Genomic DNA, 17,569 nt, shown 5'->3' with positions numbered 1-17,569 from the left:
ATGACACGATTTCTTTTGAACACGTAAGGCACAGCGTTTGGCCTATTTACTTGTTGCATGTTTTTCTGGAGAAACTATAAATATTCCACCAGCTTATCACATCCTTGGGAAATATTTAACAAAGAATTTACCTTACTAGGGAGAAACCATTCTACATGTGAAGTCTGAAACAGAAAACTAAACAAAGGCTACAAGATTTTTCAAGGAAATACACAAGGTAGCACTGACTAAAATGTCACAAGACAGGGTTTCTGCCACAAATGCTTTCATGGATACAGGAGGGTAGTTTCTACTTGTGATACGAAGATGTGCATATCAGGAAATACATCTGTTCTTGAGTAGAATTAAGTAATTTACCTGCAAGCTACTTTAGCGATTTGCTTTTCCAGTTTTTAAAGCGTAATGTTGCATAACAATTTTCCACCTGATAGGTGGTCTATTTTTAACTTTCTAATTCAATGGGGTTTCAATTCTTGAAGTTTAATATTTTGTGTAATAATGTTTTTCTCCAAACCCCAAAAATTCATGGACAAAAATGGATCCTGTTCTTTAAAGGACTTCTGAACAATTAATTTTCTTTACCCTGTGGTAAGGAACAGAATCATAGAAACTTCTTTAGAATGAAGGGAACACTAGAATGTAGCTAATTCTTCCCTCTTAGAGAAGTAAGAAGTTGGAAGAACCCTGAGTTTACACAGTATTCAAGAGAGATTTGGAATAAAATTCTATGCAATTGAAATGTAAAAGAAATTCTTATAGCTCAAAAACAATCATGGAACACTAACAATGTACTGTATGGTGACTAACATATCATAATGAAAAGTAAAACATAATAAATAAATAAATAAATAAATAAATAAAAATTCTTACAGCTCAAGAGAAATGTTTTTAAAAAATAAACTGTCCTTATTTAGTCGGGCCCTGACTTGTCTAGCATTAAGAAGAGTAAAATGGAATTCAAGTGTTGTTTTTCTTGGGGCAGTGGTTCTCAAGTCTCTATGAGTGATTTCTGCCTTGGCAGGGCACATGTCCCGTGTGTAGGCACATGTGGCAATGTCTGGAGACATTTTCGATTGTCACAGCTTGGGGGTGCTGTTGCGTCTATGCATAGAGGACAGGGATGGGGCTAAGTGACTGGCAACACACCGGAGAGCCCCTCACACCAAAGAATTACCCAGCTCCAAATGTCAGTAGTGTGTAGGTTGAAAAATCCCTGTTCTAAGGGATGCACTCGTCTTTTGACTTCACAAATTGTTTTAGGACAAAATCTTTGCAGCTAGTGTATACATTCTTACTTAGAAGACCATGGAAAATAAAATACTTCATACGTAATTTGATTCACTTGGGAGAAGAAACAATACACCATACATTCCACTGGGATTTTCAAGTTATAGTTATGCCTCCAGACGTGCTGGTTTGAATGCCATGGTTAGCTACCCTGCCAGGTCGAGGGCGCCTGCCTGATGAAGTGGCCTAAAGGAATACTTCTGATCCTCACCCCCATCTCTGCCCAAAACACCGGACAGCCGGAAACTACCTGAGCTCTCCACATACAAACAATCAATAATTGGTCAGAAACTGGGGCCCAGAGCAATCTCTGTTACTTGAAAAGCAGCTCATCTTATGCTGCTCCAAGGTCTAACGGCTGCTAAGGGCAGTGCCCCGGCAAGGGCTGACCTGTACCATGAACCCACGTCGAACTTGGGACTGCTCTTCAAACATATTCAGGTAGAACATTCACTATTACATACTGTCAGATATACAATGTGCAATTTCAACCAGACCAGCACTCTGATTTTCTATCAGGCATTTAAAAATCGTAAGAAATTTAGCATAAAAGACCAGAAGCCCAGTTTTAAAATTTGGAGAGCAGAGCCGGTCTGTATCACTCCTCTTCATATTCTATTGCTATGAATTAACCGGGATTTCCAGGTAGTGGATTTTTAATGTGTACTCTGCAAAGTTACGGAGATGTTTATGTCACTGTACATTATTTAGAAGCAGAAGTCAAACTTACAAACGTATGTGGAGGCAAGAAAAGCATTTTTTTTTTAAGAAAAGCATTCTTATTTTAAGAAAATAAGACCAGTGACCAATAAAACGCAGCTCTGTTAAATCCCAATAAATAAAATAAATTTATAATCCATGATGCATCTAAGGCCGCAGTTGCATATCACAGATAAAAGAATACTTCTCCTAAATAAAAATATTGATCTCACTAACTGGCAACAATTTTCCTGCTGGATTGTTTCTATAGAGGTGTCACGTGAATTGATTTTCTGACTAATGCAGCAGAGCAAATTCAAATCTGAAGAATTTTAGGGCACCGTCACCCAAGTAAAATCTAGCAGCTTGAAAAATCTGAAACATCAACTGCTCAGCAAGCATTCTCTCCAACTGTTCCCTCTTCAGATAAGTGGAGCTATTTGCTAAACCAGCAGAGGATCAATAATAATAGCTCTAGACTTTGAAACTTGATCCCAAAAGCTGCTCCCAGAAAGGGCAACATTCCTTCCTTTATTTGGGGGTTTTGTAAATTTGTTACATTCTTTTTTCAAAGAGCACCTTGTCAGAGGTAGGTCACTTCTTGGCCCCATCAGCGCCCTAATCAGATTAGTGAGGCGCTTGAACTGCCAAGTGTCCTTTCCAAAAGCCATCCCGGGGAGGGTTTCAGCAGAACGGCAAGGGCAGACGTTAATGCTGTGGTATTATCAAGTGCCTTGTATTTTCTCTGAAGTATCCACAGGATAACATATAACTACATAATTGGAGTATCTGAGACTGACTACATCCTTGTAATAATGACTTACAGATATCTCTGTTCCTGGAAGGCATAAAGAACGTTGGCTTATGATTGCCTTTTGCAAGTGAACACCCTGAGCAGAGAAAAATCGCAACCTTATGAGTGCTGCTGCATTTGTGGGGTAATCCCTTGTTTGTTTTAAATGAGACATTCTGATTCCATTAAAGTCATCAGGCTTTATTAGAAATTAAAATGATGTCCAATTTCACATGATGACCTTAGCTAAATGTGTGCAAACATGATTTTTGCCATAATTCCTTCCATTTATTGTGTGCCAGGCATTGTGCTAAGGGCTTTACCTATGTTATTCTATTTAACTCATGTAACAGTAAAATACAAACTCCCTGGGCAAACAAAGGCAACAACTCCAGTTGTGAGTTGGGGCGAGGGCGGCTATCTGTATCACTCACTGCTAAATCCCCAGGATCGAGCTAGATGCCTAGCACATAGTAAGTACTCAATAAACATACACAGACTAAGGGAGTGAATGAAGGAATGTGTGAAGAATTACAATCTTGTCGGGTGGGTTTTATTAGTCCCTCCCATTTTGCAGACAAGGAAAAGGGCTCACACAGATTACGTGTTCATCATCGCAAAGGAGAGCATGAAAGACTTAGGATCTGGATACAGGTGTGTCTGGTTCCAGGTGATCCTGAAACCAGTGGTTCTCCGGGCTGGCTGGCCGTTAGCATCCTTTGGAGAACATCAACCCCCGAATGCCCTGGCACTCCCCACTCATCACAATCTTGGCAGGACTATTTAAAAATCTCCTGGGTCATTCCCCTTCTGTACATTACGTGCTATTCTACTATTGAAAAACAGAAACAGGTTCAGATTTCTGATTGTATGTGAGGTCTCCAAGGAGACATGCGTCCTCACAGCTTTCTTCTGAACAATGCTTTTCCTTCTACATGGGAGGTTGTTCCTGCCCAGCCCTTCTGTTTAATTCTTAATCACGATTCAAGAATCACGACTCTTTCTCTTCAAGTTTCCCCTGATCCGCCCACATCTCCAACTATGAAGAGGGTTTTTTTTTTTTTTTCCTCTACCCTCTGTTACCATAGAACTCCTCACCACTCGAATTTGGCATTGATCACCACACTTGTTTACTTAACCCTCTCTTCTCAAATTTGACTACAGGCAGCCCAGTGGGTCTTCTGCACCGGGATTCCCTCGCTCTGCATGGCACCAGCGGCTGCCCTCGGCGCAGCTCCTCTGCACACTGGCTTCGTGTCGGAAGTAATGCTTTTGCTGTGTTTCTCCAGCACATAAACTCACTTAGCAAACGCATTAAAAATTTCCTAGCATAGCTATGTGAATGTAAAAGAAAGCGATTTAATGTTACTTCCTCTCCACTTGACGGTGTAATCGTTAACTGGCCTAGGATGCTTGTTTGAAAAGTATAATGTCTTTTAGGTTTGTTTTGTGTTTTATGTTTTTTGTTTTTTTTTTTAATCCTGAGCTTTCTAAGTTTCCACACTGTGGTATGACCATGCTGTAATGTTGCAAATATCATAGGAGCTCTAACTTATTTTAATACATTATGTGAAACAGTGTTTGTGGTTTTTTTAAATGGATAGAATATATATAATAAAGTATCTAATCAGCATTTGATGCAATTTATGGAGTACAATGATTTTTCTAGATTTTACCTTTGTGCATGCGTGTGTGTGTGTGTGTGTGTGTGTGTGTGTGTAAAGGCTGAACTTGCAAGCAGTACCCAAAAAAAAGCTTTTTTTTTTTTTTAACTTGATAGCACATAATCAAGGTGTATAAAGCCATGTTTCTGGGTATACACAACCCTGTACAGAAACGAGAGACATTCCTGTAAATAATTATTTTGAATATTAAACAGCCAAAGGCTAATGGGAGTTCTCAATAAATCACATTACCAAGTTTTTTTTTTTTTTTCCTCCCCAAGAATGCAGCATATTACTAGAATAAAATAAGAATACTGTTTCAAAGTCTGCTTCTAGACTTTGTTGACTGGGCCAATCACAATGACCACCTTGCTTTATTTTTAATGTCACCTTGCCACTTCAATCTAGTTTTACTGAAGTAATAAACATTTACGTAAAAAAGACTCACTTCTGACCCATCAAGTAAGAACATATCAGTACGTGTGGCCCGGTCCCTAAGATTCCAGCCCATCCTCGAGCTGCTCCAGGAAGCACCGGCTCCTTGACCGAAACGGGCACTAGAAGGACAGGTACATGGACCACGGATGACAGATATGGCTACGTTTTACTGGAAACGCTTTCTCACAAAGTGGCCTTATCTCAGTCACTAATTGGGAAGGCTGGAGGGTAAAGCACTAAAAACCAGTTTAAGAATTCTAGGTATTCCTAGAAATGTGACAAATGATGACTTCAAAACTTTCAGCACGCAGCCGCCAACAACCATGATGCAGGAACACCGGGCCAGCAAAGGTGAGGCGTCAGGAAGAGCAAAGGAGCTCCCAAGACTTTTTTGCTAAGTCCAATAACTTTGAATTTCTTATCGCTAGGCTATTTCAAATTCATGAAAGGCACAGGAATTCAACTTGAGTTATGTACTTCAAGGCAGCTAGGTGTGCACACCTTATGGGGAGCTGCCCTCAGAAATTACCAATGACCAAGGCTAAGGTTTGGGAGCAAACCTTAGGGAAAGGCACAGGAGTGCAGTGGGAGTGCAGAGCTCAGATACAGCTTTTCATAACCACTGCTTGTGCAGAGCTCTTCAAGGGCAATGACAAAAGCATGGAATCAAGAGAATTGCTGAAGACATCTTTCTGGGATGGATCAAAGAAACGCACCAGATGCTTCCAAGTTGTGAGCCACAAGATATGGTCTATATTTGGTTAGGTTGCTTAGTTTTCTGGTTGGATTATCTCTGCATCAGATAGTGCATAGCAAAGTAGTAATACTTTTTTTTTTAAAGTAGTACTTACAAAAAATCCATATATTTAATTTTTTACATTTGGAAAACCAAATACTATAGGTCTTTCATATCTCTTCAAAGATCATATAATAAAGAGAAATATGATCTTTTTACATTTTCCTTAGGGGCTTGGAAATGATAATAGAATTTAATGCCAATTACTTAATAATGTCTTATGCAAATTTTAGAGAGTAGACACACAGGTAAATTCAATGACTTATTTTCAACTACTTATTTTCTCATCTTATGAAATGGAAACAATTATGAGATTGTTAGGAACTTGCAGATAACATATTTGAAACTTATCACTATATATTAATGAAGTCAGATGTCTTAACTGAATCAACCAAGGACCCAGAGCTGGTTGGTGGGATGTTTCTACATTAGTGTTTCTACAGCATGGATGCCAGAACCTGAACAGCTTGGGTTAAAATCCTGGCCCTACTACCCACTAGCTATGTACCTTGGGCAAATTACTTAACCTTTCTGAAACTCGTGTCTTCATCTCTAAAGTTGAGATAACATTATCTTCTTTATAGGAAGATGGTGTGGATTTATGATACAAAAAGTAGTGAGTGCAGTAAATGCCTTTAGAGTGTTGTCTCTGCCCCCAAAACGGAAGTCCTCTTTCTGATTCTTGGCTTGGTGCATTTCATAACAACAGAATAAAGTCAACAAAAGAAGGAAACTCTCCTTTAAAGCCCTACATTCCCCAAGTCAGCTCAGTGTCACCAAAATTTCTGAAAAGATGAAAACCCAACCAAGTGGGCTGGGTTTATGATCAGTAGATCACCGAGGCCCTGGCTGCCTCTGCTAATAGTGTGTTAGCATAAACCCAGCTGTACACCCCAGACTATGCTGCCATCTCTATAATGGGGCTTGTACTCTGGCTCCTGCTGATGATTCCTTTGGAGCCACAGGGCCAGGTGAACTACCACAAACCTCTGCCTGTCTTCCTTCTAATCAGGAAACGCCTTACTTTATTCTTTCACTCATCAACGATTTTTGATTTCCCTATATGCCAGGCACAACTGGAGATGCTTCCGGCTTTGATTAGAACTCCCCAGCTCCTCCTCCTCTTCGTGTTCCTTCAGCTATGGTTTTAGGGACCAAACTAGTTTGCCCTAAAAAGATAAGAGGCTTCACCTACTCGACTACAAACCCTGAAACTGCTGAGGTACTCCCACCACTCCTGATATTATGGATCTGCTCACAATATCATCTCCTTCAATAGAACCCCTACCTGGGCTGGATTCAAGTGTGTGCTGTGTCTTCAAACACTAACATCTGTACTAGTGGCCATCCTCTTTGAGTGACAACCATGTCCCGTAATAGTCACCTGGCTGCTTCCAGCCCTGTCGTCATCCCTATTTGGTGACCCAGCATTCAAGTTCCAGTAAGCAGCTGGTCATGACCATCTCATTTATTTCTGAATATTCTGTATGATTACTCTCATCAGCCGGGCTGACTACACAAAGGATCGAAAAGTCTCAGGTGGGATTTTGAAGGCAAATTTCCTGGATTAGAGCCTTCTCTACAGTCATTAAAGCCCCGAATGCTTTAAAACTGAATAATTAAAATGACTTCTATACTTATTACAAAAATGCCACCCTGAACAGAGTATATTTTTAGACTATGATCTCAGGATGCCTTTAGCAGAAGGGTAATTCAGCATTCAAATCTAGTCATACCAGGGAAAATTAACATAAAGCCTGAATGTGCTCACAACTAATAAAAATAAATGTTTTGTCTAAGTAGAGAATTTTCCAACAAAGACACCAGGACATGTGATTTGTCTGATGGTTTCAGAAATTATGATTTCGTGATTTTGTGCACACCACATGTTTGTTACCGTATTTCACAGACATGAGCATAAACATTTACAGTCTGTCCCAGGATTACCCATACAATGACCTTGGAGTGGCCTTGAGAGTAAAGCTCAAGCACTAAGTCAGGAGATGGGCCAAGATGTCACAGTGAGTAGGAGCTCAATGCCATGACCAGCTCTGTTTCCAGCAGTATGGCCCTGAGGTGCTGCCGGTCACTGAGAGGGTCGAGCCTGACAGTAAGCAGGCTTTAAATGTTTAAGTGGAACAAAGTATTTCACATCAAGGAGAGATTGCATATCAGCTAAAGTAGTAGCCACCCCAAGGATTTATCAGATCTTTGAAACTGTGTGAGAGGGCCTGCTGTTAAAGACACCTCCTGTCCTGTGTTTTATGCTAGTGAGAATGATTATAACTAAACTTTTTTTTTAACCAAATGGAAATCTTCACGCTATCCCAATGCAGATATAATATTAGCAGATGTCAGATGACACAAAAAATAAATTTAAGATATCATATTTTAAACTGAGCCCCCAATAATGGAAAAAAAAATATATCAGGTTAAAACAGACACAGAATTATAATATTCTCTCACCTCAACTGTATAGTACTGATAATTGGTATCACTGCCGATGTGATATGGAGATCCCTCCCACCTCGAAATGCAATCCCCCCCTCTTTTTTGGAATGATTGGTGCATTAAGTTCTAAGAGAGAATAATAATTACATTGAGTTCAGGTGTTAAAATGTATTAGAAAAAAAATTAGTTAGCACACATGCTACAGTTAGCATATCAGAAAAATGTGGGTCTTCACATTCCCGTAACCCCATAATATTGCATATAAGTTAGTGACATAAATTACCGACAGATACATTCTAATCATTACAAATTTTAACATGCATTTAAATACAGAATTATTATATCACAATTAATATCAGAATACCTTTTGTAATCTAAAATTACTTATGATAGTAATCTTACATTTTTATGAATAAATGGGAGTAAAGGTTATTAAAGTCGTTTATGGTATACATTCCCCCAAACCCCCCCCAATAAATAAATAAATAAATATGATCAGAATGAAAAGTTATTCCCATACACACTGCTCAGTAAACATTAAACCTCTATGACCACCTACAGTTTAAAATACTTAGCTCTTTGCTTAAAAGCCCTGGGAGTTTCTGCCTCTCCTCTCCTGATTAGTTTTCTTTTTTTGCATGATATTGATTCACCACTATCAGAATTTTGCTAGCATTTGTAACTACAAAATAACTTCAGTTTGAGTTTGAAAGAATAACAGAAGCTCTTTTTCAATAAAGAAAATGATGCAAACAGATCCCCTACAAGGAAGGAGGAAAGGGAGAATTTTTTCTCAAAACTAAAGCTGATCTATACCAAATTGTAAAAGTATTACTATTATTAAAGGGGGCCTGAAAATGTACATGGACTACAGTGATGAGTTTGATGATCATTTTAATACCTGCAAATCACAGGATTTCATGTGAAGAGAATTTCAGGGGGAGAACACGTCATAAGTAAATTTCCCCATGATTGAACGAGAAGATGAGTTAACTTTGCAGTGTGAAAACCGTTTCGGGCTTTGCTTGGTAATTTTGCTAGAAAATGCAAGACACCTGATACTGTTACCTATGTTCACTTAATTGAGTGCAATCATTATACTTTCATACTGAAACCGAGCACTTGGAATTACAAACTTGATGAATGAGAACTGAAGATGTGCTTACCACGGGTTGTAATGGGGCACCGGGCATCATGGCATTGGCTAGTTGCATTTGCTGGGCCAACATGGCCATGTTCTTCTGCTGAATCAAGTTATTGCGCCCATTTATCTCCAATTGGGTTTTTAAGTGTGGGGGTGGATGAAGATATTTGCAGTTCTCCCTGGAGCAACGACCCTAAAAAACAAAAGCAGAAAATATCATTTAAAAAAGATTAGACCAGCAAATCTTAAAAAATAAAGATAATGCAAACCTACCACCTGGATCTACCATGGGTTTCTAGCACATTGCACTGTACATACCCACTTATCATACATTTAGAATAAGTAATGAATTCACCCAAATGTACTATCCAAATGAGGTGTTAAGACATTCAAAAAAAGTCTTAAAGCTTAAAGAATTTCCCTTCTTTTAATATTAGCACTAATATTTCTAGCTCTAAGTTTAAAAATCTACAAACTGCCAGTTTAATCTTAAAATAAAGAATATGAAATGAAGAATATTCGCTCCTTCCAAATCTCCTGGTTAATTTTAATGAACCCAAAAGAATCATGAAGTTTTAGCATCTATTTTTACTTGTATTGAGTTCTAAGGAAATGAACTTAGAGGATTCAAAGCACACTGTATCTTCAGTTAAGCACCTTTACAAGTATCACTTTACAAGTATTAACAAATAAAATTAATTACTACTAAGCTTACAAACCCATGTATTAAGAAATTCACAGGTGAAAAAAGAAAATGCCCATATGTTCCCCCTGTACATAGAGATTAGTAAGTATAATGAAACATTGGTGAAAATGTAGCCTTTAACCTTTCAAAGATAAATCTAGTCTCCACTGACCAAGAGGTATAAAGCAATAGGAAATAGACATACATATCCTCCAAAAGATATATAACGTAAAATGGAAGAACAAAATGTGAGTAAAAAATAAGAAATGTGAATATACCCTTTCTTTTGGGACAGTTCTTTTCATCAAAAATATGTATTAAAGTCTGTAATATGAAATAATATATAAGGGATTTAGTTCATATTTTTTCAATACTATCATCGTTCCACGGTTTCCATATTATTTCAATATGTTCTCAAGCCTTTATAGTAAAAGGTCTCATCAATTATAACCCGACAACTTCCTTCACCAATAGATCTAATTAGAACTGCTTGGGAGGGTCAAAGGAAGATTCAACTGAAGCATCAATCACTTTCCTGAGCTTTCTTTGATTTTTCTAAGAAAAATCCATCTGCCATAACTTGACCTCATACTGTAAACTGACTCAGCATGCTTACATTTTTGATAAAAATCTTGTCACAACCCTAATTTGAAAGATCTATTTCTGGCTTGTTTTGATTCAGGGTTTTAGGAATAAGTTTCTGTAAAGGGCTAATCTCATAGGATACTGCCTTTCATTTTGGCAACCTTTATGTAATAAAGCATCGCTAATAATACTTTAAATCCGAAGGCAGCATAAGACAGTAGTTGATACCAAGGAACTGACAGGTCCTAAGACCTAGGGGAGAGGCGTAGGTCTCACATCAGCAGCAGGAACTGCAAACAAAACTAACTTCTCTAAGTCTTAGGCCTTGTATCCATTTCAAAATCGCTATAGGACCTACACCACATGTTTATTATGAAAATCAGAGGACATAAAGTGTATGTCATGCCCTTGGCACTGCATGGCACTCTGTGGGCAAGGTAAAGGTCAGGAGCTGCTATTTGCCACCACCCCCACCCTTTCAATCGTATATCTAACAAAAGAATACCAAAATATTGGCATGAAGGTAATTTTTGTAAAATCCCTTAGTTATGCCTATTGATATGTTCACAAAGAAACATTTATATATTTGTGACTTACTCCATACGAAATCATGCTTGCTATCTGTTGAGATCATGAACATGTTATTAGCTTGAAAGCATCCGGATAAAAAGTAACTTGTACTAAAAAAAAACAACACTTAGAGTCACAAAAGAAAACCCAGAGAACGCCTGGCCATGCAAATAAGCTCCTGGCTAACACGGGATGCGATCTCAGGGCTACCCAGTTGAGGTGTCCTAGAGAAAACCTGCTTTTTTCAGGGCAAAGAACAATTTGGCTCTAAGTGAAACTCTGGTTGCCAGTAACTTCACATCATATTTCTTACTAATATTAGATCTATTTAAGTGAAATAAGTGAGGTTATACCCCCCATCCCCCACCCCAGGACTCAGTTACTGTCAATTCATTCTGATCAGTTTCTATAGCTCCACAAATAGCACAGAGAGAGCCCTCGGCCTTGAACTAGTCCTGGCCAACACCAACACTCATCTTCCTAAACTCTTCATCTGAGTGCTTCCCGTCACAGGCACCACCCAGTCCCTCCTCCCTCGGAACACAGCTCAGACTGGAATCATGGAGACAAATCGTATTGTCCTATATACATTCTGTGTCAGATCACGTCAGACCTTTCAAGAGATGCTCAGAACTTTGGTTCTCGTTTTGCATTTGCCACACTTAGGAAAAATACCATTCTAATTTCTTACAAACGCTACCTTTCTATACACGTCTTGATTTGACTGCGCTGAAGCTTCCCTTTCAAAAAGCTCTGTTTCTAAGAATCAACAGAGGATATTTGGTGAAAAAACAGGCAGACAAGCAGGCCTCCTCCACACAGTCTGGCGACAGACCTGGGGGGGGGACCCCAGGGACCTGCATTGTCACAGTATTCCAGGTTAGCCTGATAGAGCAAAAAACACTACAAAAACACAATTCTGCAAAGCCACGTGAATTTTTCATTGATGTGTGGGGGGAAAAAGACCAGAGTGGCCTCCGCAGTTGACGTTAGATAAACTCAGCTTCCTAGGGAGTTCAGATCGTGTTTTATGCTGACTATGCAGCTGAATAATTGTGGTTTGACAAATAAAAAGGTCAAGAAAAGGTGAGAATAAACATCCTCTTCTAGAGGACTGCCTAAAACTCTGGAGAGAATCACAGCAATATACCTCTCGTGAAGAATTAAGGAGAACACATCCCTGGTACCTCTCCAGGTCTGTCCACAGTCTGCACCTGAGTTCCCAGCACCGTACCTCGGTACCCATTTGCAAAATCAATGAATGGACACTTCTTAATAAATCCTTGAAGGTGAATTCTACTCCAACTCCATTCTGGAGGCAATGAAAATAGGAGAACGAAAACGAACTCTAAACCAAACTTTGATTCAGAGCTATACTAAGTTACTGATGCTTTTATTCAGAGGCTAGTAACTTGAACACCCAATAAAGCTCGCCATAATAAAGGGAGAAGAGGTAACTGAAGTTTTCATTTGTTTGGTTTTGGTTTTTGTTTTTTTAGTTTCAGCAGGGATGAAACTGGATTTTTGTAGAGTTTCGATATATTTAGTGTCCTAAAACCTATACAGTGACAATACAGTCTAAAAATCTAAGTACAGAAATTCCGCCGGTATCCAGCGCTCACACATGCAAATCTGTGTAAAGGAACTGTGTTCTAAATCATCCAGAGATTTCACCCCAAGAGACAGTAAATCAAGCTGCTAGGATTAATGCTAAAATACGAAGTAGTTTTTATTCCTTTTTGGTTGCTCTAGGCTGTTCCACCTACTGCTATATGATTGTACATTTTATCCCTCACAGCTCGGTTTCGAAGAGCAGAATCTCAGCTGTGTTATTTATTTGCTGTATGACCGGGTAGGAGCTAAGTGCTCTGAGTGGCTGTACCTTTTTGGTCGAATAGCAACACCCCCACTGATTTCACTGGTTGATGTGTAAGGGTTGAGCAGGATAGCGGGCCAACTGCATATGTGGCTCCCGCTGTAGCAGGCTGTCAAGAAGCTAATAACAAACAGCAGTTGCCTCGTTTAGCACTAGATCTGTTAAAAGTACTTAAAATAATGCAAAAGGCAAAACCCAGTGACAATGCCTGTCAGTCATTAATAATGCAAGCTGGGTCCTTAATCATCGCTCTGTATTTGCCACACCCACTAGGAAAAATACCGCTCTGATACATTTCTTACAGTGTTTTGCTTTTGTTTGCTTTTGTTGGTTGTACTGACATTTATTGTCAATGAGCTTCCCAAATGACTGGCAGGTCACTCTATGGGGTCTATACCATAAATATCTTCCATGCCACTCAAGGTGGCTTTTTACAGGTTCACTGAACACAGATTTCAAAGACGTAGTTGTAAGGTACATAGTATATATTTTAGGGGAATGGAGGAAGTTCAGTAAAGTATCAATTCAGACTAAGTCTATTTTTCTCCAGTAATTTTTCTACATCTTTAAAAGTAATCTTTCTGAAAAAGTAAAAATTTTTCCTGTGTCGTCTTAAAAGCCTCTATGAGACCAATCATGGTCATTCAAGAGATCAACTCATCAAGTCTTTAATTTCTGAAGTTATAAACTGTTCAACTGTGAATTTAGGGTTTTCTCATTAGCTTCTGAAATGGGCGTGAGTTTGTGATTATAACGAAGGAAAATGTATGTTTAGATTAAATGTGTGAGCTTCAAAATAAGCACCTGGTTATTTTTAAACATTGTAGTTTGATAAAGTGCACTTTTACAAATTTATTTTAATTTTTTTTTTTATTTGAGAGAGAGAAAGAGAGAGAGAGAAAATGAGTAGAGGAGAGGGACAGAGGGAGAAGAAGAAGGAGGCTCCCCACTGAGCAGGGAGCCAGAGGATGTGGGGCTCAATCCCAGGACCCTGGGATCATGACCTGAGCTGAAGGCAGATGCTTAACCAACTGAGCCACCCAGGTACCCCAGTGAAATGTACTTTTAAATAACTCATAGTAAGAACATATATAGTACATACCTAAAAATGATGTGTATGTATATACACTATATAATGTATATAATGAGATATAAATTGTAGCATAAAGATAAAATTGAATTTAACTATAGATGGCAATTTAGAGATATGATGAAATGGTTTCTTAGCTATTTTTAATATTTATTTAAGAACTAACAATCAAAAATGAAATGTCTTACTTAGAAGTCAGTGAAACTTAATAAAACAAAAAAAATCAAAATTCTATTTGAAAACTAGAAAAACTAATCTCCCATTGTTAGCTATAATTCTTCTATCTAAAATAAAAGGCATACTGTGATTTAAGAGTTCAGAATATAAAAAGAAAAGACATCTTGTTAAGCTGCCAAATGGTAACTATGTGGTAGAATTAAAATTATTGGGTCATATTTAGGTAGATTCTGGAAATAAAGGGGCAATGAAAAAATCATAGGGGTACCAGCTTATACTCATGAGTCTTTTCCAATTTTCACTAGAAATACTGGTTTTCAGGAAAAACTGTTCAAATTGCAACCATTTATTTCAATTGTTAAAACAAAACCCATATTTCCTTTGGGACGACTGAGATATACAAATGTTTTTGAAGCACTTTCTGGTGATACTCATTGCTCAGATACTGGGCAGAAACTCTGTCAAAGGAATTTGGTAGCTTCCTATTGAAAATTCTTACTTTTTATTTTTTCAGCTAAGATGATAGAAATAGCTCACAAAATTTTTGCCAAAGAGGAAAAAATTGGCAGTCAAGAAATAACATTTCATGCATTTCCAAAATTGTATCTTATGGCTCTACCACACTAATTTATGATTTTCAATTCTAACACAAGGTGAATAAATTTACAGAGGTAGAATATCTACTTTAAAATCACAAGCATCTTGTGGTAGGAAATCCATGGCAGTTTAAAACATGATTAACTTTTAGAAAACAGTATATGCATTGCAAACATTCATGTACACCCGTACAGACGCACTGTTTTATTTTCCATTGGGTGGAGAGGAGTTTGATTAACTCTAGAAATTACAGTTTATGGGCTTGCAAATATTGAAAATACATTAATTGTACCTAACACACAGGATATTGTTGCTCCTGAATGTGTATTTCTTTACACCCTACCTGTTTCCCTAAAGGACTTGCTCCAGCTTACAAGAACACATAGAACACTAGAACACTAGAACACTGCATCCTAAAAGGCAGCTCAAGCTTTCTCAATCTCAGCACTCTTGACATTTTGGGCCTTACAGGGCTTTGCGGTGGAGCTGTTTTATCCACTATAGGATGTTTAGCAGCATGCCTGGCTTGCTAAATGGTGGCAGCACTCCTGTCCTCAGTTATGACAATGAAAATTGTCTCTCGGTATTGCCCCATGTCTCTAGGGGTGAGGGGGGAGGCAAAATCATCTCCAGTTGGCGGTCAACTGCTGCTTTATACCTAATGGAATTTAATAGGGGCTGTATTAGCCCGCTTTGCTTGCCACAACAAACCACCACAGACTGAGTGTCTTAAACAACAGGGTTTTATTCCTCTGTTTCTGGTAAGAGTGCTTTCTGGCTTGCTGATAGCTACCTTCGCTACTCCTCATATGGCCTTTCCTTCCTGCGTGCGGAAGGAGAGAAAGTTTATAGAGAAGTTTGTTCCCCAGAGTCTCTGATAAGGACGCTAATCTTATCAGATCCTGGTCCTGCTCTTGTGACTTTAACCTTAGTTATTTCCTTAGACGTTCCATCTTCAAATATATCCATACAGGAAACAGGGCTTCAACATAAGAATTTTAGGGGAACACCAATGTTCAGTCCCTGAAAGGGGCACACAATTAGAAACTGTCAACCCAAAGTTATTTGTAATTAGCTTTAAGTGTTTTCATACAACACTTAAATGTCTGGCAATTTCCTCAAACCTAAGATAATAGATTTGTCCTATAAAACCTGACTCAAAAAGAGTGGGCTCCTTCTAGTTTTGCTAGATTCTAATAGCTACAGCTTTTAAAAATTTCCAAGGTATGAATATGTGAGTTTCAATGTTGATTTTTTTCTTATTTGAAATTAAAACAAATAAAGACTGTGGTATATAAAAAAGTAAATAATTAAATTCCAAAATCATACTAATAGCTCCATCCACCTGTTAGCCAGAATACTGGATATGCTGACTTAAGAGTAAGCAACATTTTCTTGGTTTTACTTCCCTACGGAAAATTTTTATCAGAATAACAAAAAGTGAGACATATACTCCCTACTTTGGAAAAGAAGCTACTGAGAAAGGTTAATTAAGTAGCCAGAGAACCCAGAAAAATAATGAGAGGCTTCTGACCACTGCCTGAAATTGCGGTGGACCCAAGGCATAATGCTGTTTTTAGTCATATGCAAATGTATACATATATGTGTAAGTAATTATACACACACACACACACATATATATATTCATCCCAGTTATATACCTATTTCTAAGAGCAGCATATGTATTACAAACTTAGATTCCGCTTGTGTTGCAAATTTAAGAAACCTATAATATAAGACTTAAAATTTACATTTCATGTTTTATTTGGAAAAACACATACTTACAGAAAGCTATAGAATAAAACCCCAGAGAACAGTGAACTATCATTTGGTATAAATCCCTAATGTAGTAGAACAGATATATTCATTTTTTTTTTTCTTAGAAAATCTCCATGGGGATTTCATTGATTTATGTTATTGTTTTGTTTTGTTGTATTTTATAAACAGTGTATTATACTATTTTGTAAATATATATAGTATATATACTCTTAATAAGCTTGTACCATTTATTTCCTATATTTTAATATAATATAGTAAATATAAAATATTCACATGTTAACAGTATTTTTTCTATTTTCTCAAATATTATATAGCCCTTTAACTCAGACAACAAAATAGGAATTTGTTGTTGATTTTGCCCCCTGTACCTATTTCAGAGTTTTATCATGTGGAAAGGCAAGAAGATATTCCTTATACCAAACATTACTTTTCCTGTTTTAATTTCCTCATTGGATTTTCAGGCAATACCAGCAACAAATGCTTAGCATTCTCACAGAATATGAAGGAAGGAGTCAATTCTTTTATTTTGGTGGGCATTTTATACTCCCGAGTTTTCCAAACTTAACATGAAGCAAATACAGTAACACTAATTAATACTTAAAGCTTAACTTTTTAGGTGTAAATTACTATATATTCATTCAATCAACATATGGCCATATGCTTAGAGCTTAGAGGTCAATACAAGAGCTGGGAAAATTTTCTCCTATCAGTGAGAGAAAAGAGCAGAAATTTATGAATGTATTTTTATTGAAATAGTCTCAATTTCTTAAATTATATTACACTAGATACAAAATATTTTCAAATGAAACACAACAGAAGCCCAATTTAGATTTTTCCTTTTCTTGATTCCATAAAAAGTTCATATCCACACAAACACTATGGCTTGACAATGATTGAGACTGCCAGGAAAAGAAAGAAATACACAAACCCAGGTGCAT

General features: G+C 37.7%; 1 protein-coding gene across 24 annotated transcripts in view; it reads right to left on the bottom strand.

The window, feature by feature from the left end:
* The window catches only part of MBNL1 (muscleblind like splicing regulator 1), a 200,362-nt gene that overhangs the window by 32,054 nt on the left and 150,739 nt on the right, over nt 1-17,569 (bottom strand). For 20 of the 24 annotated variants that reach the window (XM_032852517.1, XM_032852536.1, XM_032852541.1 and 17 more), the window contains 2 exons: nt 9,295-9,465; nt 8,144-8,254 (listed from right to left, as the gene is read on the bottom strand). In XM_032852517.1, the coding sequence (XP_032708408.1) occupies nt 8,144-8,254; nt 9,295-9,465 (282 nt within the window). The remainder of the gene's footprint in view (nt 1-8,143; nt 8,255-9,294; nt 9,466-17,569) is intronic. The other 4 variants (XM_032852523.1, XM_032852525.1, XM_032852527.1 and 1 more) reach the window with 1 other exon arrangement.

This window comes from Lontra canadensis, unplaced genomic scaffold (genome assembly GCF_010015895.1).
Source record: "Lontra canadensis isolate GAN:19392208 unplaced genomic scaffold, GSC_riverotter_1.0 scaffold6, whole genome shotgun sequence".
NCBI lineage: Eukaryota > Metazoa > Chordata > Mammalia > Carnivora > Mustelidae > Lontra > Lontra canadensis.
The sequence above is the reverse complement of the archived record's forward strand: the minus strand, read 5'-3'. Positions and strand labels throughout refer to the sequence as shown.